The sequence below is a fragment of the Limanda limanda genome, chromosome 14 (genome assembly GCF_963576545.1).
Source record: "Limanda limanda chromosome 14, fLimLim1.1, whole genome shotgun sequence".
In the NCBI taxonomy this organism is placed as follows: Eukaryota; Metazoa; Chordata; class Actinopteri; order Pleuronectiformes; family Pleuronectidae; genus Limanda; species Limanda limanda.
Window position 1 is genome coordinate 21333298 of NC_083649.1, and position 23396 is coordinate 21356693.

General features: G+C 40.9%; 2 protein-coding genes across 2 annotated transcripts; both read right to left on the bottom strand.

The window, feature by feature from the left end:
* Positions 1 to 1552: 1552 nt before the first annotated feature.
* On the bottom strand, positions 1553 to 5744 carry c1qbp (complement component 1, q subcomponent binding protein). Its single transcript, XM_061085700.1, has 6 exons — positions 5390 to 5744; positions 3798 to 3948; positions 3616 to 3712; positions 3420 to 3515; positions 3174 to 3299; positions 1553 to 2364 (listed from the first exon to the last, which is right to left on the bottom strand). Exons 1-6 carry the CDS (start codon positions 5640 to 5642, stop codon positions 2215 to 2217), a joined length of 873 nt encoding a protein of 290 aa, XP_060941683.1. The 5' UTR covers positions 5643 to 5744; the 3' UTR covers positions 1553 to 2214.
* Positions 5745 to 6635: 891 nt separating this feature from the next.
* On the bottom strand, positions 6636 to 14054 carry dhx33 (DEAH (Asp-Glu-Ala-His) box polypeptide 33). Its single transcript, XM_061086520.1, has 12 exons — positions 13725 to 14054; positions 13389 to 13549; positions 12055 to 12282; positions 11770 to 11940; positions 11297 to 11482; positions 10926 to 11037; positions 10226 to 10385; positions 9991 to 10079; positions 9775 to 9902; positions 9436 to 9639; positions 8606 to 8692; positions 6636 to 8147 (listed from the first exon to the last, which is right to left on the bottom strand). Exons 1-12 carry the CDS (start codon positions 13933 to 13935, stop codon positions 7839 to 7841), a joined length of 2046 nt encoding a protein of 681 aa, XP_060942503.1. The 5' UTR covers positions 13936 to 14054; the 3' UTR covers positions 6636 to 7838.
* Between the last annotated feature and the right edge of the window lie 9342 nt (positions 14055 to 23396).

Sequence of the window (23396 nt, forward strand, 5' to 3'; positions counted from 1 at the left end):
CCTATCATTTACAATGGAATATTCTAATAGCATTTTTTTAGACTGTTTGTACTTATTCTAAATTCCCCTTAAGGATCAATAAAGTTCCATCTATCTATAGATGGAACTCTCTCTCTCAACAGTATATCAATCTATCTATCTATCTATCTCTCTATCTCTATCATTACAGGGGGGGGAAACAACACTTAGAATGAGAGTGTTACCCTCCTGTAAAAAGGGGTTGATAAGTTCACGTTCAAGAACTTGGTAAATTGCTATCTTGCCCTGATCAAGGCCTGAATGACTAAGTCATTGTAATATTTTCACTGTTGATATGATTCAATAACCATTAGATCTTAAAGGCTTTTTTAACTTCACTCATTCTTGAGTTCCTCCGATTCCTTCAACTAGTCTTTTATAATCACCCTGCACTTCATACATCTGCTCTGCGACACACAAATATTGTGCTATCAGTATAGTTATTCTACTACATTAATTTCTGAGCTGTAGTTATTTCTTATGGTTTACTACTAATGATCAGCTCATTAAATATGATACATATTGACTTAACGATCCAAGAGATAATAAACATATTTTAGCAGTGCTGTGCAAAGATTTTAGTGTCTTTCGAATTTGATGACAGCATATGTGCTCCCCACCCTGAGAGTGATGTGAAAGGAAAAAACTGCCGCCATGTAAATATGGTGAATTGCATTTATTTATTTGTATCTTGTTTTATGATAAATGGTAAGTGAACTGTATTTATTTAGAGCTTTTCCAGTCTTATCCACTCACACACATCTGTTCTCACACCTTTATAAAGTGTTTATACACACATCGTTTTTCTCTATCAGACACCATTCACACACCCTCAGCCATTAGGGACAATTTGGGGTTCAGTGCAGTTGAGTCTTCCGACTGGAAAAGCTGGGAATCGAACCACCAACTCTTGGTTCGTGACTTTTTGTTTTACAGGAGAGCACTTTGTTACTTCGGAACCTGCTTGACTTTCGCCACAGTCGACATAATGAATAAACCACATGTTTATCTTGCCTCTGGTTTGGAAGTCATATTTGTATCTTTCCTACTCTCTTTTGAACAAATCCTCTCAGAACTTGTTTTGGGGTAACCTGGTACAAGCCATCTATTCAAAGTATATTTATTAGGAATGCAGGTAATAGCAAGCAATTGTCTTAAAGAGCATCACTCAGAGAAAAAGAAGGTAAACGTACAGAAATCAAACATTTTGAGATGAGTTCAAAAGCCCTGGATGTAAATACATTTTTCAATGTGAGGAAAATGACAACAAAAAAAGGTTTCATAGTAATCCGTCTAGTATTTCTTGTGTTATCCTGCTCTCAAATTGACAGGATGCAAACAGTGAGGGTAAATATACTACTTTCTTTTTAAGGACATTTGCCTTCCTTTAGGGCTGGAACCTCTGGTATTAAAAATACATCGAAGGTTATGATTTTTTCAGTGATTTGTGAGGTTCTGAAAAATGTCACGTGGCCACTCTATATATTTTAAAGAGCAACAGGATCACCTGATTAAATAAAACATCAAAACATCCTTTCATATCAAACTGTTTTAATGAACACAGACATTCCATTCTCAACAGACAAAGATATATGCCATTCAGATTTCAACTGTTTGTTATGGTATTACAGAGTTGAATCATCAATTAGTTAACATGAACTCCTGTTCCAAGCCAACTAACAGTAAGACTCAGCAGGTTAACATAGGCTGTCACACACAGGAGAGTTAGGAGGTGCTTTGTAAACGCATTTGTTCTTCGGTGTTTGTGTTTTGATGTTCCATCCTGACTAATTTGTCCATTATACTTGACGGAACTTGAACATTTACAAGAGTGACTGGACCATATTGAACCACTGCAGTGAAGACAGTAACTCCGGAAGAGAGAGGCATTTCTTGAGATGATGGTTTCTGCACATTTTCATGACCTAAACTGTTTACAGCATTCATATATTTAACTTATATTTCTATCTTGTTTAAGGTACAGAAAAATAAAGTCACATTTTCTCAAAGACAATGCTTTGCAGCCCAGTCTTTGTGACAATTCGTGTCACAAACACTATCATCAGTCTCTTGCGAGTGCCAAGCAGATCAATCTTTCAGTGCTGCAACATTCGCTTTAGTCTCGCTGAACCATCGGATTTCCAAATTTGCCAGGACATGATTTAAAGATCGGTGAAATTCAGCTTCTATCTAACCCTAGGTACATTTAACAAAGCCTTGGAGGTTTTCCAGGAATTTGATGTACTCTTGATGCTCAATGGCGGTGCTCAGCTCCATCAGTTCATCAGCAAAAGTGTTGTCTACCCCGCGGTCGGCCAGGAAGTCCATCAAGTGGTCATACAGGGCCTGAAAAAGAACACAGCATGAAATCCTTTGTCATTTAAATTGAAGCTACCAACCTCAAGTCACATCAACTCCCATCTACCCACTAGGGAGGTCACAAGATTACATTTGTGTCAGAGAAAATATCAAGGTTTTTCGTTTTTCTCGATTATCGATACTATAGATGTAAAAAGACACATGAAAAGAAATAAAAAGTATAGGTTAATAATGTAGCTAATGAACTAAAATATGTAATATTCTCATCAGTTTTCATAGAGTAACGTTTGGATATTAAAAGGTTTTTTATAAAAGCTCTTTCACTTAGTTGCCTTATTGTGTAAGGTTGGTCAGTGAATTTGTGTTCCCTGTCATCATAAGCAGTGTATCTGTTTGGGACTTTTATTGTGAAGGCTCACAAACTGAAATTGTTCTCTATTCTGAGTGAAGTGTTGACTAGTTGTGAACAAATAAACAGGCCTTCTGTCCCGGCTCAAGCTCACATTCTTCATGTCCTTGTTATCCTATAACCTCTCGGTAGAGGTGAATTAAACTCTTGGCTACATGTATAATGGTTAATAGGAAGAGAGGGAGGGTGTGGGTGTCAGCCGTATAAGACTATATAGGACTAACACGGACATTGACGGGGGTCCATGGTACTGATCTCAGTCATGGCAGCAACATTCATAGAATCACATTTCTTTAGCAAGTTATCTTCAAAGTAAAAGCACAACATTCATTTTGTTGAAGTCATGTTTTGTAGAGAGTAGAATTAAACAACAGACTAGTTATGTCAATTAAATGAACAGGTTTTTGTTCACCATCTCAGGTCTTACCCAGTCCAGAGAGTCGGTGCCGAGTGTATAGCTCGTCTCCTTCCACTCTGTATCTCCCTCGGGCTGGAAGCTGACCTCACGAATGGCAAAGATGTCGCTCTCCTCCTCTCCTTCACCATGACTCATCTACAAATGCCAAACGAGATTCTTATTTACTTCACAGATTGGCTATTTCACAGAAAGGTCAGAGACATGCTGCTGCTCACAATAGGACATCTTACATGAATTTACACATACTGTGCTTACCTCATCTTCAGGATAATGGCAGTCAAACACCAGGGAGTGTTTTGCACCCTGTTTCGTTACTTCAACAACAAAGTTTGGCGATGACACCATTTCTGGCTGTAAACGGAATTATAATTATTTTAGCATAACAGCTTCAATCAGTATATTCTTTAGTACAAACATAGTGATGACTGTGTATATTTTGCTGTGGGCTCACCTCTTCTTCTGCTGCTGCTGACTTCTGCTGTCCTTGTTCCGCCTCTTCCTCAAAGTTAGGAGGAATGCTGTTGTTGACGTTGAATGTGACAGAGATTCTGTGGAACAGCAGATGCATTATGAGCTCATATACAGCAGCGGTCACAACAAACATTTTATCTACAGGCACAGCCGCAGACTTACTGATCTCCTGCAAAATGTCTTGTGAGTTTAGCCTCTGTGCCGTTCAGCCCCAGTTCCCATCCTCCAGACATCTTGGGAAGAGTTTTGGTTTTCTGGATCTTCTGCTCTTCTTTGATTTCATCAGACAGGAAAGCACCAAATGCTTTGTCACCTGTTAAAAGTGTCAGACGGGTTAAATGACTCCATCATGAGACAGAAGGCAACAGAGATAAACTGATACACAGGATGAAAATTCACTAAGTCTCATGTGCCAACAAGTGCAACAAACATTTACGATTAATTTTAGCTGTGAGTTTTTCACTTTTTCTAAACAGAACCAGGGGTTAAATTGAGCCAGGGCTGTAAGACTCAGCATAATGAGCATGTAGACAGTGGGATGCATTTTAATATCAGGTGTGAGCATGCATACTTTTGATTGGATCCCTCAGGATGGATGTTAATACCAAGTCTGAACCATAGACTTATCAGGGGATAGCCCGCCTTACACATCAGTCTGATCAGATGTATATTTCTACAGCTTTTTTGATCTCAATAAATCAAGCAATGGTTTACAAATGTTAACTTTGTGACTGCAGAGAACATAAACGAGGTACAAATGTGCTTTCCCTAAGCATAGGCTGTCAACCTATTACGTTTGTGCTACAGAAGGGATTTTATTTCAGATATCTTGTGTTGGATAAGTGGGTTTTTTACATATTAACATTTATATTTGTCCTGATTCTCAGGCCAGTTCTCCTTAGAGACAGATGGTATTCACAGTGCGTGGCCCTCCACCACACACCAGGCAGCAGTGAGGCAGGTGAAGTGATAAGTTAACTTAATGAAAACTTAATTTGTTCATATGTCAGTAAATGTTATTTTTGTGGTTATTATGATGTTACATAAGATGTATTATAATATCAGCCAGTTTGTCACAAAGGTTTTGATTTTGTTAATTTAGTTTGTTGGTTAGCAAGACGATGTGGAATAGAAATAAAGTGGATTTAAGGCAACACATCAATGCACTTGCATGTAAACGGCTAATTAGACCTTATCATTTATACTGAATTCAAAACCCTATAACTGATGCTGGTTAATGCCTGAAAATGTGCAGAGATCATGTTAAGAAGATGTTGATCACAGAACATTTGATTGGAAACAATTATATAAATGTAGCTAGTACAGATAATATGTATTTGACAGTGAGGAGGATTTATATTGGAAACCACTTTACAAAGTGTCAAACCATTTTTCAATCGATATGTATTGATTATATAATATATATATACATAAATACATATGGGAAGATCTATTTTCTTCTCCAGATCAGAACAGACTAAATCCTAATCCTAATTTAACCTCTGCTCACAGCCGCTGTCTGTCAAGGTGAATGCCAACCATCTAAAGAGACTTGATGCTATCCTTGCTAACTTGTGACTGACAACAGATCGAAATCAGTTGTGTCTAGTGGCTGAATGTATAAATTCAATATATTAATTTAAGTGAACAGTTTGTAGTGCTCCACAGCTTGGTCCTCCCTCAACGTGCAGCACTGTCTCATAGCATATAGCTTAGCTTAGCTTCCCTCGTCCCCCGGTTCCCAAGTGAATTACCTTCTGTGTGCAGTCCTCCACATCCACACGACACCGAGGGGTTCCGCACTTTGGAGCTGAACAGCTGTGGCCGGTATCCCGACGAGGCTCCGTTGTTGTTGAGCATCCAGAGGGAGCGGGTGAAGGGCCGTGCTGTGGCCGAGCTGGGAGAGCACAGGGTCGGGCAGCAGAGCGGCAGAGCTCGGGCTGTGGACGCGGTGGCTGAGGAGACGCGGACGGCGGCTCCCACCGCCCGAACAACAGACTTCAGCATAATAACAATAATAATAATAATAAGGAGACCAACGAGGGAATAAGTTAGTGTGGAAGCACACGAGCACCGAGCTGCTGCCTGTTGGAGCCGCTGCTGTAAGATGACAGGAACACACGTGTGGAAGGACACATTGACCTGTCGTAACTATGACCTCTGCACCGGAAGTTAAACTTCAAAACCCAGTGAAGCAAAATTACATCATCTGGATTCTTTTACAAAACACAAAACCACAATTCTTTGATTCTACCTTAATTATCTAACTTTGATTATAAGGTATGGATAATAACATTAATAACATGGATTTTATATAGGCTCTGACATCCAGGTTCCAATCGGGTTTCAATCCAAACAACAGCGCCCCCTGCGGCTTGATGAAGGCTTTCCAGCTTCAGAGCAGAGATCTGACCTCAGTGAAGACTGGAAGGTTACAGCATCTGAAACAGCACCACGTGTCTGTGTAAGATATCTGGGTCACATCATCAGGGACAATTTAAGTAATGATGTAGAGATGTGCAGTGTCACTGCTGAAAACTGTACACACATGTTGGTACACAAATGCTCTGTGTGTATAGATAATGTTAAAATAGCTCTTCTTAAAGACTGCTGTATTCCGTTTTAAACAGCACACTTCCCAAGATGTGACCAAGTTCCCACATATTAGTGGCGACTTCAGTGTCCCCACCGCTCATGCTCTCCTGAGGAATTAATGTTTATGCCTTGATAGATTTACTTGAGTAATGTGATCATAAGGGCCGTAACCGAGACGACAGAAACACTGGAACAAAAATCTGTTCTCTTTTTAATTCCTGTGGACTTGTAAAGTGTGTGATTTTATTTTTATACTGATCTACTGAAATTAAGCTTAACTAACTCTGATACATCAAAAATTTTCATTAATTCTGTCCAAACTAACAAGTGGAAAACTCCCATTACCCTCTTTGAATCATTACACTCCACATTCACAGCAGACTCATACACCTGGGCAGTGTTTTTTATTTATTAGAAATTATAACATCTGTGTAACTAAGACTTTAACAAATTCCAAATTAATAGTTATAATAAACTCATCAAAGGCGTGCATTTATTTGTGTAAAATTGACAAGGGCTCATGCAGATCCTAAACCATTGACTTAAAAACCTCATGGGCAGCCTGATGTGCAAGAGACTCGATCTCTGAACACACAACCAGTATGTGAGAGTAGGTCTGATGATCTCTACAGCAACACCAGGTGCAACTGGTGTTTAATAGTTTGTAAACTTAGAAACAGTTCTCATTTTATTCAGGTTACAGAACATATTGTACAATCCTGAGTCCAGTAAAAAAAAGAGCATCCATCCTATTCTTCTTATTGGTGAGATTTACATTCTGCAAAGTATGTAAGACCTGAGTGATCAGATCGCTAACTACAATCTCCATGCATTGCTTTGCATCCATTGGTCGTCAGCATACGTCGGTTGTTCGTCTTTGCAGTCTGAGTCATGGACCTGTGCAACAAGAGTAGAACCTGGAGAATAAGGCATGCTGCTTCTCCTGGCGTGCATGTATTTGGGAAAGTGTGATAGTCATAGTTGTGTAAAAATAAAGGGGCATGCGCAAGCACCCTATGTTTTAACCATAACTTTGGTGTTTATCATGTTTTAATATTATAGGAATTTATAGATTAAGACAAAGCTACTGTGCTCGTGTATGAATCCCCTTCAGGCAACTTTCAGGCAGAACTGGTCAGTCAACTACCCTGTATGAGACTGTAGTTAACAACTAAACACGATATTTTGTGAAGTTAGTTTGACTTTGAAAAAAAAATAGATAAGCAGTTATCAGAAATGCATGCAAACGTTCAAAGAACAGGAGCAGGGAACCTAACAAGAGAATCTATTCTTCAAAATGTTGAACATGTGGCTAAATGGCAAGAATGAATGTCAGGCAGAAGAAAAATAGTTTATAAAATGTGAATAAGAGTCTGGAGGAGGTCACAAAAGGGGCCTCAGTTTGCAGATTTCTGCTGCAGTGACACATGCCAGATGCTTGTCAACTGAGAGGTAGTAAAATCCCGAGAAGTTTACAGAACAGGAACTCAAATTCTTCTGATTTTCAGCAAGTGTCTTTATCTAAATTCAGCTCTGTAAAAGAGAAAACATTTTTCCAGTTTTTCAGTCACTGGGTAAATTGAGAAAGGTGTCCTGTATCTCTATTGGTTAGCTCCTGGTGAGGTGGAGCTTGCGGCCAAAGTATTCTGGTGCTGCATCCAGCAGCCAGTCGGCGTCTACCAGACAAAGGTCTCTCATGTAGCAGCGCGACGTGTGCAGCAGCTCGTTAAAGACCACGTATGCTGGCTTGGCCTGGAAAAGGACAGAGGAGGGATGGATGGCCACAGGCTGGTGGGTGTCCAGAGCTAAGTAGCTGCCGTCGGGTTGCAGCTCTGCGGCGTTGACGAACATCCCGTGGGCGAGGCAGCGGCGAACGTCCTCCGTGTCTGCTCCACATGACTCCATCTTCAAATTCATCTAGTGAAACAAAAATAATCCAGTCATCATGAGGCTCAAATGGGCTGCTGGTACTACTGCCTTAAGCTTTTTGGTTGAGCTTTTTCATCTTTGTAACAATGTGAGTATAATTGAATACATTTTTGCTCTATTTTTGAAAAAGTACAGACTGATGGAGGAATGTAGTGATAAATGTCACCAAAAGTACTTCAATTAAGTTGAATTTAAGCAATTTTTTTTTTAAGCGACAAATGTCAAGCGGCAAATGTTCATGTGTATGCTATGTAAATACACATGTTAAACTTGGCCCATTTTGTCATCATTTTTTTGGTGCAGGGGAGCAGGTGGGGCATGAAAAATATTCTGGCTCCAAAGTGGGGCATGACAGAAAAGGTTTGAGAACCACTGCTTTAGGCCTACATAGAACATTCACATTCCCACTGTACATCCAGTGGTTAGAGTGATTTACAGTTATGTACCTTAAGGCAGATTTCTTTAAGTTGCGCCTGGACGTCTTTCACCAGACCCATGTTCCTGCTGTTGACAAAGTTCTCCCGACACCACTCCTTTAAAAGCAAACATAAAGAAGCTCAGCAACATGATCTAATAATTCATGTATTAGGGCTGTCATTTCTTATTTCAAATAATAAGATTCATTTGAACGTGGGGGGAAACGTTTGTAGTCAACCCATAATGACTCATTTAAATTCCAATTATACAGTCTAGAACAGGGGTGTCCAAACTTTTTTCCCCGAGGGCCACATGCAGAAAAATATAGGAAGGACTGGGCCACTCACTAGACGATGTATACTCTTTCACTTCTAATGCACTGCTATTGGCAAAATCAATCAAATGCAGATAAACTACGTTCATGCTGGTAACTGCCGCCACTGCCACGCCCCCCGCCAGAGGTCTGAGGGACAGCTGGCAGGTCAGGAGTAAGTTTTGCGCCACCTAGTGTTTAAAGAAAGAAGTGCAGTGCAATACAGTGGGCCAGTCAATTATATGTTTTGACTTTGATATGGCCAACTAAAAATGGATGGCGGGGCGTAGTTTGGACACCCCTGGTATAGAAGCTCATCAGACTGCCTGAAGTAGTGTCTCCTGATCCAGCAGAGATGCAAGCAAATCCGTCCTGATCTGATTCGTTACCCCAAAACATTTAAGAGTCGGTGTGATTTCTACACTATAGACAGAAACCCCCTTATACAACTTGTCATGTCAAATTCACTCAAACTTAATTTTTGGAAAAACTCACAGCCCTAACATGTAGACATATATTTTCCTCTACTTGTCCAGATATTCTCACCTTATTACCACTGACTTTCTTGAATGCTCTGTAAATGCTAAGGAGGGTCATGTGGTCTCCTTCGCTGGAGGAGAACTTCTTGCGCGCCGCGAGCACCTCTTCTCGCCGGGCTGGAGGGTTGAACAACACAGTGTCTACTGACAGTAGAGACACAATGCACAAAATCTCCTCAGAACAGGAGTATTCCGGGGACAGCAGGATGGTCTGTGAGACGGAGAAAAGAAGAAGGCATCAACCACATTGGCACTATGCATAATAGACCTTATATCATTGTCAACTAAATATACAAATCAATGCAGAACTCCTGAACAGTTTCTGTTTGTGTGAAGAACTTTCTACCTTGGCATATCTTGGCTCCAGCGGGAAGCTTGCCATCTTCTTTCCAAGAGCAGTGAGGAAAACCTGGCCCTCCTTCCTCTCCACGGCTCCCAGCAGCTCTAAATGCTCCACAGCAGAGTGAACGGCCTCTGGGATAAACACAAACTGGTCACTTCGACCTATCAACTCTCTGGATGACCAGACGAGCACAGTGATTCGTGATCAGTGGCATCTTACCTGGAGAGGGCTTTGACATGAAATCAAAATTCATCACGTCTGGGATCCCCAGAGCCATTAACTGCAGCATCACGCTGGCCAAGTTACACCTGCGGCAGACACACACACACACAGAGGGGAGGAAAAAGAGCATACTCAATCACACTGACCCAAATGAATCAAGGTGGAGGAGAGCCTCGTTCAGAACAGCACACACTGTACTGAAGTGTATTAACTGCATGAAACAGAGTCCTACCTCTGGATCTCAGGCACAGTCATGGGGATGAGGTTGTCGAACTCCTGCTCGGTGTAGAGACGATAGCAGGAGCCAGAGTCCTCCCTGCCAGCTCGTCCCGATCGCTGCCAGGCCTGTGCTTTAGAGACCCGCTGCACTGCCAGCACCTCCAAACCACTGTCTGCAGAGTCACACAACACATGTACAATAAAACGACAACATGCACAATTCACTGAGTCATTCATTATAAACTGAATTATTTTTTAGTTAACACTTAAATTAGGGTGTGTGTTTTTAGTTATAGCTTTGGAGGACCTATTTAAGTACAGACAAGTGAGGACATTTTGAATTTTAAAACCTTAACATTAAAACCATAATTGATCGGTAGAAATCCGACTGTAAAGTAATACCCAAAGGTAAATAAAATAATTTAAAAAGAGAAGCCTTAAAAGACCATAGACTATTCAAAACAAATAATAATAAACATGAAATTCATACTAGGAGAAGTATATTTAACGTAAGTGTTAATCGAATCAGTAAAGAACATTTGACAAGACTAAACTTACATACTACACTTAGGTTGAGCCATTTCCTTGGTGATGGTTAAGGGAATGCATTATGCTAATGACTATCCTCATAAAGAGTCAAGTATAAGGGTGTGTGTGTGTTTGTGTGTGTCTGTGTGTGTGTGTGTGTGTGTGTGTGGACTGAATCCTCTCACCTGGATTAAAACGTTTGGCCTTCACCATCCCTGTGTCTATGACATATTTAATCCCAGAGATTGTAACTGACGTCTCAGCGATGTTGGTCGAGAGGATGACTTTCCTACAACCCTAGATGAAAGTAAAGAGAACAAACAATATGTTTGACAATAGAAAATAATGAGACAATGATACAAGCAACTTCACAATCACAAGAAACTGGCGATTCAGTGGCTGTACTGCTTTAAAGATGCCAAAAAAGTACATAATCTTAAACATAATCACAGTTGAGAACAGCAGCACACAGATTTCACACATTCTGTCATTCACAACGACTTCATTTTGTTCACACAAATCCTCAGAACTCTGTTGTGTTTGTTGTTGTCTTTACCTTGGGAGCTGGCTGGAAGACCCTGAGCTGCTGTGCTGGGGGCAGCGATGCGTACAACGGGATAACTACCATGGGACTGCAGCCGTCAGGAAGATGCTTGGCGATGTCCCGGCAGGTCCTCGCCAGAGCCTCGATTTCCTCTTGACCCGTCATGAAGACTAAAATATCATGGGACGAAGGCGCCTCCTACATGCACACAACGAGACCACGTTGTGTTCCAGTGTCACGAAGAGTCATCACAGTACATCAAACTGCACCAAGGGAAATTTTAACTCATTGTTTGCTTCCTTTCCATACAGAAGTAAAGAACAGATTTTTTAGATATCAGAAAATTACCACGGCGGATGTTTGCCTCCGTCAATCAGACTCATATGAGGTCACCATAACCTTGACCTTTGGTTTTCCAAATCTAAATCAGTTAATCTAAAAAGTCAACTTGACAGATTAGTGGATAGTTAAATGTTGAAAACTACCTGATGGATCTGGAACACAGACACAAGTGCAGCCTGCAGGTAGTCTGACTGGGGATGCTTGGTGTAGTAGATCTGAATGGGATGCTGCCTTCCCTCCAGGTACAGCACTGGTGACTTGTTGAAGTATTCAGAGAACAAATCGACGTCCATTGTGGCCGACATCACTATGACCTGTGTAGAAAAAAAATAAAAGAGTAAAAAAGAGATTAACAAAGTAGGAGCAGAAAATTAGCTTATGTGTAATAATGCAGAGCAAGATTTTCTGCTGACTAGCTGTTCTCCTACCTTCAAGGGAATCTTGTGAAGTTCTCTCCGCCTGCGTTGAGCAGCCTTAACCACGCCGAACAGCACATCGGTGTGTACGGTGCGCTCGTGAGCTTCATCCAGCACCACCACGGTGTAGCGCAGCAGTAGCGGGTCTCCGATGGCCTCACGCAGCAGCATGCCGTCTGTCATGAACTTCAGCTTCGTCTCAGAGGAGGTGACGTCCTCAAAACGCACCGTGTAACCAACCTGAGGAGAGAAGCTTGAATCAGTGAGACTTAACACTGTTGCACTTGTTTGTCTCGTGTCATCCCTGCTGATATCGGCTGGTCAAATGAATCAATGTGATGTATTTGTATTTATTGATGTGGTTTGAGCAGATGTGGTTACTGACGGCTGTATTACTAATTGCCCCTCAGGGATAATTCACCTTGAACACACCGATATTAAGGATACCACAGTTGAGATTTTCCCACCAGGTAATACACTTGTGTTACTGATTACACCGGAGACTTAACAAGAAAACATGTGTGTTGGTTTGGCGTCTATCCACAGTTAACTTAATGTTACATTACACCCAGCAGCCTCTGGCTTCTACTTTATTGTACAGTGCTCTCCACCCGTCTCTCTCTCTCATACACATCGACTTGTCTGAGGTGTAACAGTAGATTACCATAATAACATTTTGATCAAATCCTCCTCATCCTTGTCTGTCAACTCTCCTCCCATCATCTCATAAGACTACGGGACACGGAAGGTGGGGCCAGGTTCTGTCACAAAAATCAAAACACCTTTTGGGCTCAGTTACTTCTCGGTCAGAAAACTGCGGCCCAAGTCCCGCTGTACTCTCCTGCTGCAGAGTAGACACTTTCCCAAGCACTGATAAGTGGGAGTGTGAAGCTGATACACAAAATCAAACCAAACAAATGTCATGTCTTTGCCTCAGGAGGTATAGCGCGGGTCTTTGCAACCAGAAAGTTGCTGGTTATATTCCTATCTCCCCACACCGCAAGCCAAAAAGTCGTTGGGCAAGATACTGAACCACGAATTGACCCTGATGCTGTGCCGGCAGCGTACCAACGATGTGTGATAGAGAGAGAGAGTGCTGCACATAGATGCACTGTCTGAATGAGTGCGTGAAGAAGTGAATGACAAAACTTTGTTGTGAAGAGCTTTGAGTGGTCATCAAGACTAAAGCTCTAGCATAAATGATTAACTCAACACACATATATATTCAAAGGATATATCATCAGCAATGTATTCCACCTTTTCTCCTACATACAGAGATGATTCTTCAGCATTGTGCCTCGTGTGTTTCTAAGTATACGTGTGGAACACCTGTCTCCTGTTCGTACCAGCTTGCCGAGCTGAGTCCTCTTCTCCTCGGCCACCCTTCCTGCCAGCGAGATGGCAGCAACCCGGCGAGGCTGAGTGATGGCGACCATGCCCTGGCGCCCGATGCCAGCCTCGTACAGATACTGGGGGATCTGAGTGGTCTTCCCTGACCCGGTCTCACCTGGTGTGTGCACGGGAGAGGAACGAGGCCGAGTCAAAACAAGGCACTGTGGAAAAGTTATCATGAACACAATCTGACAATGGGTGACGATAATCACAAAACGCCACCATGTCTGATTACTGTCTGAGATGTGTTTCATGTAAAGCGTGTGGTCTGACAGCAGCGGGGACTCTACCTATCAGGATGACATTGGGCAGCTGCCTCAGTTGGTTCAGCAGCTGAGGTTTCGCCTGGTAGATCGGAAGCTGTTTCCTCTGGACTTCTATCGGAGTGATCGCATTCCCCTTTCTAGGAAGCAGCATTCCAGGCTTGTTCTTATCCAGACGGAAGAACACTGACCCCGGCTTGAATTTCTTAGCCGGAGGAGGGTGAGGGTCGTTGGGCATGGTCTGGAAAAAGTGACTCTGGTGGGGGAAACCTTTGCAGCTTTTCCGGTTGGTTTGATGTCAGAGAGAAAAGAAATCCAAAGTTTGCTCCGTGCTCACTAACACCAGCGTCACTGCGGATGTTTTGCTAGCGCTTCACCACGTGGTTACAACGTGGCGCGGACGTTTGACGTCATAACACCCAGAGTAAAATTCCACCCGAGACGTGACTGTCAGGTTCATCCTCGCTAAATCCCTCATCAAACCACCTCCTCTACATCATGTAGTAGGGATCTTATATTGTGGATAGCTGGCACGTGCACACACAGACTTCAATTTACACTAAATGAATGGTATACTCCATGCACAGCTTCCCTGTCAACAAATATATCGTCCGGTTTTCAAAATAAACTATTGACATGGAGCCTATACGAAATGCATAATTGAAAAATAATTTCTTGGATTAAATTCACAAGAAGTAAATATTGTCTTACCTGTGTCATTTTTATGAATAGAATTTTGATTATATCAATTATGAGATTTTACAAAAGAAAAATCACACATTTTTAGCTTCAAGTAGTTAATTTCTGGATTTCTTCAAAGTACTGTAAAAACACTTTGCTCAATAAGTTCAGAGAGAGACTGATATGCCTTTGTTCAGAACCTCTCTGACTACCATCATACTAATATTAAACATTTTTACTGTATAGATTTGGAGAGTTTTCAAATAAAGTCCAACATGTGTACAATTAAATCAGTTAATATCTGGATATTTCAAAGTTCTTTGCTCAATAGGTCCAGAGTGAGGCTGATATGCCTTAGTTCAGGACCTCTCTGACTACCTACATACTGAAGATCAAACATTCTTACTGTATAGATTTGGAGACTTTTCAAAGTAAAGTCCAACATGTGTACAATCAAATCAGATCATTCCTGGATATTTCAAAGTACTGTAAAAACACTTTGCTCAATAAGTTCAGAGCGAGAACTTATTGATCGTCAGAGAGGTCCTGAACACAGGCATATCAGTCTCTCTCTAAACTTATTGAGCAAAGTGTTTTTACAGTACTTTGAAGTATCCTGAAATGATCTATTCCACAGTTAAAATGTTGGACTTTACCTTGAAAAATCTCTTAATCTATACAGTAAATATGTTTGATATTTTGTACATTGATAGTTTGAGAGGTCCTGAACACAGGCATATCAGTCTCTCTGGAATTATTGATCAAAGTGTTTTTACAGTACTTTGAAATATCCAGAAATAAGGTACTTGAAGCTAAAAATGTGTGACTTTTATTTTGTAAAATCAATAAATTGATACAGTCAAAATGCTATTCATAAAAATGACACGTTAGACGATATATACTTCTTGTGAATATAATACAATCCATTTCCTTTTCAATTTTGTGTATGCTCCATGTCAACGCTTTGGATGTGTTTACAGAGACACAAGTGTCGGCTGGCTTGACCGCAGTTAAGATACAGCGCGTGTTTTAACTTCAATGTTGCAGAAGAAGCTACGCCCCGTTTATCCAGGAACATAAATATGGGTTCAGCAGGTTTTTATAAAGATCAGTTCTAAGTGGTGAGAAAACATCAGAGGAGCGGAGTCACCTGTTGTCCAGCGGAGTGATGCGCCTCAGTGCAGTGGCGCTGCCAAGGGGGGCCAGGTGGGGACACCTTGATAAAGGCTATAATCAGAGTTTGTCCTTTTAAGCTTTAGGTGCAGCACACAAGTCTAAACTGGATGAATGTCAGTGTGAAGACCCCTGGCCACTGTCATAGACTAACTGCTGTAGTAGAAAAACTTATTTTCCTAAATTTTGGTTTTATCAACTTATTTTAACTGATGAAACAGCAGCCATGTGCAGTAATACAGGAAATTGTGGATGTGATACATCAAATTATTGACTGCTGAATGGGAATGCAATCGTGAGGCTAGTGAAGGTGCACTACTGAGCACACAGTCATCCCTGTCTCATTGCACAGGATGGCAGCATCTCCCAGCTCCTGTACCAGTTGTGCTGTTTTTTCTTCTCTTGTGTGGAGCTGAGTGGGGATAATCAAGGGACTAAACTACCAGTGCCTCGAGTTTACAGCTGATTAGCCAAAAGACAAAAACAAGTTAGTGTTATAGTTATAGTTCACGCATGAGTTACTAGCTTAATGTACTTAATCAGAATCAGAAATATTTTATTTAACCCAGGGGGAATGTGTGTGTTACAATAGCTCAATGCATGACTAGAAATATAAGCTTATACATTTTTTTTTTAATATATAAAATAAATTTGAAATAAGAAATATATACTATATGTGCATTCTGTTGTGTTTGACACTCAGAGGGAGGAGTTGTGTAGTCTGATGACCACAGGCAGGAATGACTTCCTGTGTTGCTCTGTGACGCACATTTTGCATTGAATGAGCTCCTGTGTTTGACCAGCACGTAATGGAGAGGGTGGGAGACATTGTCCAGCATGGCATGTAACTAAGACAGCATCCTCCTGTCCAACACCGCTGTCAGAGAGTCCAGCTCCACCCCCACAGCGTCACTGGCCTTGTGGATCAGTTTGTTGAGTCTGTTGAAGTCTGCAACCCTCAGTCTGCTGCCCCAGCACACAACAGCAAACAGGAGAACACTAGCTACCACAGTCTCATAAAACATCCTGAGCATTGTCTGGCAGATGTTGAAGGACCTCAGTCTCCTCAGGAAATAGAGGCGGCTCTGGCCTTCTTGTAGAGGGCATCAGTGTTCTTAGCCCAGTCCAGCTTACAGTCTATAGACACTCCCTGGTATTTATACTCCTCCACAATGTCCAGGCTGACCCCCTGGATGGAAACAGGGGTCATCGGTGTCCTGAACCTCCTCAGGTCCACAACCAGCTCCTTTGTCTTTGTTGTGTTGAGCTGCAGGAAGTTCTGCTCGCACCATGTGGCAAAGTTACCCACCAGGACTCTTTCTGGTAGCTGAAGTCCTTGGTGTAGAGGGTTAAGAGGAAGGAAGAGAGGATCGTCCCCCGTGGGGCCACAGTGATACTGACCACTCTGTCAGACAAACAGTGCTGTAAGTGCAGATACTGTCAACAGATGCAGTGAGACACAGGGTTGTAAAACAAACCCCATCTAAATGTGTATTTTCTGAAGTTTACATGAAAAAACTGTTTTGTCCTGTATCATTACAGCACGGCACAGCACAGCATAACATAACATAACATAACATAACCTGAAATAACATGACATAGCATAGCAGCATAACATAAAATAATACAGTATAATATAATTGTTGTGAATTTCCTTCACGTGCTTTGTCTTTCAATGTAGTTTTGGAATGAACAGATAGGGTGTTATTTTGTCAATTCATAGTATTTTTACCCTCATATACCCAACTTTATAACAATAAAACTAATTATGTGAACCCTCACAAGTTATTTCCATTTGAAAAACTTCCTTTCTGTACCATCCACCCTGTATAATATAAAGGCAGCATTATCTTCGCTGACATTAACTAGTGTCATCCATGAACACGACAGACAGACGTTCATATTATAACACTTGCCTGTGGGCCTTGAGAGGCTCTGCTGCATTTAGTTAGCCTACATTTTAATCGCCCTCCCTCAGTTTTAGAGAGACTTTGCACTGCAGTTGTATTGCGTCGACATGTGAAGTTAGTTAGCATGTGTTCAATTACAAAAAATAAAGTTTAAAGGAGCTATGTCAGCTAATGCTAATATATCCACAAGGCATGAGGCTAGATTTACATAAAGGCCTAAAGGCAAAATTAGAATGGGTTTTGTAATGGTATATAATGTTCTGAAATCAGTATCTGTGGGTACAGCTTCTTTTAATGTATATTTTTTCATGTAGCCTTATCATAAAAAAAAAATCCATATCATTGTGTGCAGTGTGATTGACTTGCTTGATTTGTTTTAACAAGGCATTTTCAATCTTCCTTAATTTTTGTCCCTGATAAAATAATGAATATAAGTTTTGTTTGGTTTTGAGGCAGCCACCAGGGGGCCACAAGGTGACCCAGTTGCAGGTTGTTTCATTTAGTCTGTTTATTCCTTGCCTGTCTGGAGATCAGGCTTGGACTTTGATCATGAGACAGAAGTTTGGTGGTGATAGGACAATGCACAGTGGAGTTATGACAACATCGTCTCCTTTGGCGTAGGATGAACCTTCGCCGTACCTCAATGTTTACACAGTGTGAGGAAATGTCCCAATTCTTAAACAGAGAAAGAGAGAGAGATATGTCACCTTTCCAAGACATAAAGATTCCTTTGATTTATGACCACTGTCACTGCAGGAGTGGAGTTCTTTCTTGACGGCTCTGCATTGAAGGATTCATGATCCATGTATGTCCGCGATACAGAACATCGTGTTTGATGTTGTGTAATCAAACTTTGACGCCACGCCACGGTAACACTGTGTGACGAAAAATCGATCTTTCAATTAGTTTGTATCTCCATTTGTTCTGATGACACTCATCTCAATTTGAAGTTGATCTGATGTAAGCCCTGGTACAAGGACCTCAAAGTACAAATGTGGAATATGGCCAAAATGGCCACTAATAACGAGGTCCATTGAAAAACCTGAATTGTGCGCCTGAATATGCAATAGTCCACGACACAGTGTTTATTTTAGGTTGTGTTGGCTGACAGTTGTTTTTGCTTATATAATTGGTTGTGTTGTGTGTTTTTTCTCGACTTGTTTGAAATCTGTTTGTTTTGTTTACATGGACGTGTAAGACTAAGCAGACACGGCCAACCAATGATAGTCTATTTGCCAACAGTTTTTGTTTTAACCAACTACTTCCAATATTTGCTTTAAGCTAAGTTAACCGCTTGCTGCTTAGAGCTATGTATTTATGTGCAGATGTTGACACGAAGCAGGAAAGGGACAACGAATTTGAATCGAAAAAGGAATACCTTCAAAAATTTTTGAATTGATGCCGTCTTATTGCATATGAGAACCCAGACTTTCTACTTTTGTGATAATTTATTTTTGATGTTAGTTAATTTGGCCCCACATTTCAGACGACAATGAAAATACATGCATCTTGATTTATGAGCTGTCTCTTTGACACTTCAAAGATCTCAACCCATCATCAGTCCATGTTGCACCACTGTCCTTTGCAGGCCTGTGGAATTGAGCCTATTCATTATAAACATAATTAAGTAATTAATCAGTTTTAAATCATTGGCAAATCTGTGGTAAACAATCCTACAATTACTTCAGACCTGGGCATTTTTGTCTTTCTTGTCTAGCAGTCAAATTATAGCCACTACATCCCACTGCAACTCACTCAACTCAACTGATCTGCGTCAGTGAAAAAATGGTCAATATAGATCATAAACACTACTAATGGATCTGTAGCCATATGTCAGTACCCATTTTATCTTTCTGCATGTATCTGATTTGTGTTACTGAACATCAAATGAAACCCCACCTCCATGGTTGTTCCTGTCTCTTCTATACCCCCTCCAACAGTCAATTTGGAATCATTATACGTAGAGTCCTTTGTTTCTGAGTGAAGCATGAATATTGTTTGAGGAGCAGATCTTGAAATCTCAGGAATCATCTCTCAGTAAACTTAAATGGCCCATATTTTTTATATATATTATTTAATTTGAAGAAAATGGTCCACTAAGATGTTATATCTATAAACCATATATGTGGTTTAAAGTCGAAACAACTCCTGCAATGCGTATAACCATGTCCTCTCTTCTGCCTCACTCTGGAGCTGCAGACAGAACAGGCTGATTTCGCCTGCCCCTCCTCTGACTGGCTGACTGCACTTTCAGTGACCCGCGACCAGGCCTTTCACCGTTCTCATTCTGGCAAATTGAAGATCTCTCTGGTAAACACAGCTGAAAGTCCCCCTGTTATGTTTGCAGCTACAGAATAACAGCCACATATTAACATTCGGTTACAACAGGATGTTTCTGGATGGTAAGTTACACCGTCCTCATGTTTGTTCAAGTTTAAGCAGGGGAGTCGGCCAATGTGGGAGTAACGACCAGAGTTACAGTATGGACTTTCACTATGGAGTTTCAATAGACGATACTCCGTACCGAGCACAGTGACGACAGCTTTACATCATTCTTCTCATAGGCTTATCCTCCTTCTGGTACTTACCTGTTCCCTGAGTGCACTCAGTATCCATATTAATGCCACATACTCCCAGGTTGCTTTAGAGCATCTGTCAAACCATCATCTCTTATTCCATCCAATCCCTGCTTACAGGTCATTATGTTGTTTTCAAATGACTTTAACTTTGTTTCAGTCTCCTTGTATCCCCTTCTTGTCTCTTCAAACTTCCGTCTTGGGTGCATTCCAAGCTGGTCTTTAAGTTCCTGTACATCTCTATTAACTTTATCTAGTCTCTATCCAGTTTCCTCCACAATCACCTGAATAAAGCACTTCAAGTCTTCCTGCTCCAGAAGTAACATGGCTTTGTAAAATACTTTGTTGTTCAAGTACCTGGGAGAGAACCCTTGGTCTCACCACAGAATCCTCATCGTCTAATAACTACTTTACCACCAGCATCAGCTATATTTTATGTTTCATCTGAATTGTTTGCGAGCATTAGCCTTATAGCCATGGATTGATTATAAAGATGGATGACATGACTGTTCTGCATAAGTGAAGCCTTAGCGGTTCACTTATGGTTCATTACGGTTGGACCTCGCTACAACGGCTCCATGGCGCATTCACTACTGTGCAGATTCTGACTTCAGGTGATCTCGTTCAAATCCGGGATAGTTTGGCTTTACATTCGGAGAGAAGTCTGAAGTGGAGATGCATTGTCCATGATTAGAAGCAGTTTATGATTATAATCTAAGATGATGAGTACTGTTTACATAAAGTTAAACACACAGCTGTGCGTTAGTACCCTAGAGCTGTGAGCATTACTCTGTATACCTTTCGGGTGTGTCCAAAACTATGTCCTAATACTGCACTACATTTGCTCTCAGCCATTTTGTTCCTTGTGTATATGTTACCACTGCATCCACCTAGTAGTCCAAAAAATTCACAATTGGATAAAAAAATTATATTTATGGTATGTACGCTACTTTCTACAACAGATAATGATCTTACAGTACGGACTTTCAATAGATGTTACTCCTGTACATCTCTATTAACTCTATCTAGTCTCTATCCAGTTTCCTCCACGATCACCTGAATAAAGCACTTCAAGTTTTCCTGCTCCAGAAGTAACATGGCTTTGTAAAACAATCTCTGATGTTCCAGTACCTGGGAGAGAACCCTTGGTCTCACCACAGAATCCTCATCGTCTAATAACCAACGACTTTACCACCAGCATCAGCTATATTTTATGTTTCATCCAAATTGTTTGCGAGTGTTAGCATTATAGCCAAGAATTGATTATAAAGATGGATGACATGACTGTTCTGCATAAGTGAAGCCAAAGTGTTGACATTTTGAAAATCCCTCTTCGTCCAATGTTAGTAGACAGGACATGGAGCAAATTAAAAAGTCAAAGTGCATAAAATAAGTTTCCCAAAGATGGTTTCTGTCATTAAAAGTTGTCCTAATCACACTGATGTATTTTTAAGTGTAATATTTCAAGAATATTTAAGTTTAATTAGTTATTTGATGCTATAAAAAACGAGGCCAACGTCATGATTGAACCCGTACTTCAGTTGGATCTCGCTACAATGGCTCCATCGCGCATTCGCTACTGTGGAGATTCTGACTCCAGATGACCTCGTTCAAATCCGGGATAGTTTGTCTCTATATCCGGAGAGAAGTCTGAAGTGGAGATGCATTGTCCCTGATTAGAAGCAGTTTATGATTATAAGCTAAGATGATGAGTACTGTAAACATAAAGTTCAACACACAGCGGTGCGTAAGTACCCAGAGCTGTGAGCATGACTCTGTGTAGACCTTTCGGGTGTGTCCAAAATCATGTCCAAATAATGCACTACATTTGCTCTCAGCCATGTTGTTACTCGTGTATGTCAATCAATCAATCAAATTTTATATGTATAGCCCATATTCACATATTGCAATTTGTCTCATAGGGTTTTAACATGGTGTGACATCCTCTGTCCTTAACCCTCAACAAGAGTAAGGAAAAACTACTAAAAACCCTTTTAACAGGGTAAAAATACATAGAAACCTTAGAGAGAGACACACGTGAATGATCCCTCTCCCAGGACGGACAGAAGTGCAGTAGATGTCAACTGTAGAGGCTAACATCAGGATAAAGGTTTTAGCAGCATTGATGAGGGTAAATATCTTGAAGGATAACTGAAGGTCAGGTACTTGAAGGTCAAGTATCTGAGGAGAAATACTATATGTAAAGCAGTCCAGCTGCAATCATAGTCAGCCGCCAGCAAGATCATGATCCACCATCAAGATCGGATACCACTATAGTCCAGCCATTGTCCATGGCCGCCAATTAGGATCCATCATCACCTGCCACCTCGGTCGTGCCACCACCTTTATCTGATGTTGATGTTATCGACCTTCTAGACTTATAGCAGCAAAAGGAAGGTTTTAAGCCTACTCTTAAACGTAACGATGGTGTCTGCTTCCCGAACTGGAAGTGAGAGATTATTCCACAGGAGAGGGGGTTGATGGCTGAAAGCTGTGGCTCCTCCTCTTCTTTTAGAGACTTTAGGGACAACAAGTAAGCCTGAATTCTGGGAGCTGAGGGCTCTAGTGGGTTGATAAGGTACTAACAGCTCTTTCAGGTAAAACACAGAACACAGGTGTAACACATGAGTACTGGGGCAGACAGTCACAGACAGGAAGTGAAGACAGAAATAACACACAAGGAACAGAGACTACAAAATAAAACAGGAAACAGAAACACAGAGTGTGAAAACATGAAAACACTTCGAACATAAACAACTGAGATCTACCAGAATAAGCAGAACACACTTTTACAATTTAGAATGCAAAGTATAAAGTGCCAGTTCGTTACAAACCTCTGTTTTAGCTGAGTTTAATAAGAGAAAATTGCGGGTCATCCAGGTTTTTATGGCCTTGAGACATCCTCGAAGTTTGGTTAATTGATTACTTTGTTCAGGTTTTATTGATAAGTATGACTGGGTGTCATCCGCATAGCAGTGGAAATTTACAGAGTGTGTCCTGATAATGTTTCCTAGTGGAAGCATATATAATGAGAATAAAATTGGGCCCAGCACAGAGACCTGTGGAACACCATGTTTAACTTTGGTGCGAACACATGACTCATCATTAATTTGCACGAATTGGAAGCGATCAGAAAAATAAGATTTAAACCAATTTAGGAAGGTTCCTTTAATGTGAATTAACTGTATTAGTCTCTGAAATAAAATGTGATGATCAATTGTGTCGATCTAACAGAACTAGGACAGACACAAATCCCTGATCTGAAGCTATTAGAAGGTCATTAGTGACCTTTGCCAAGGCTGTCTCTGTGCTATGATTAGCTCTAAACCCAGACTGAAAGTCTTCATATATATTATTAT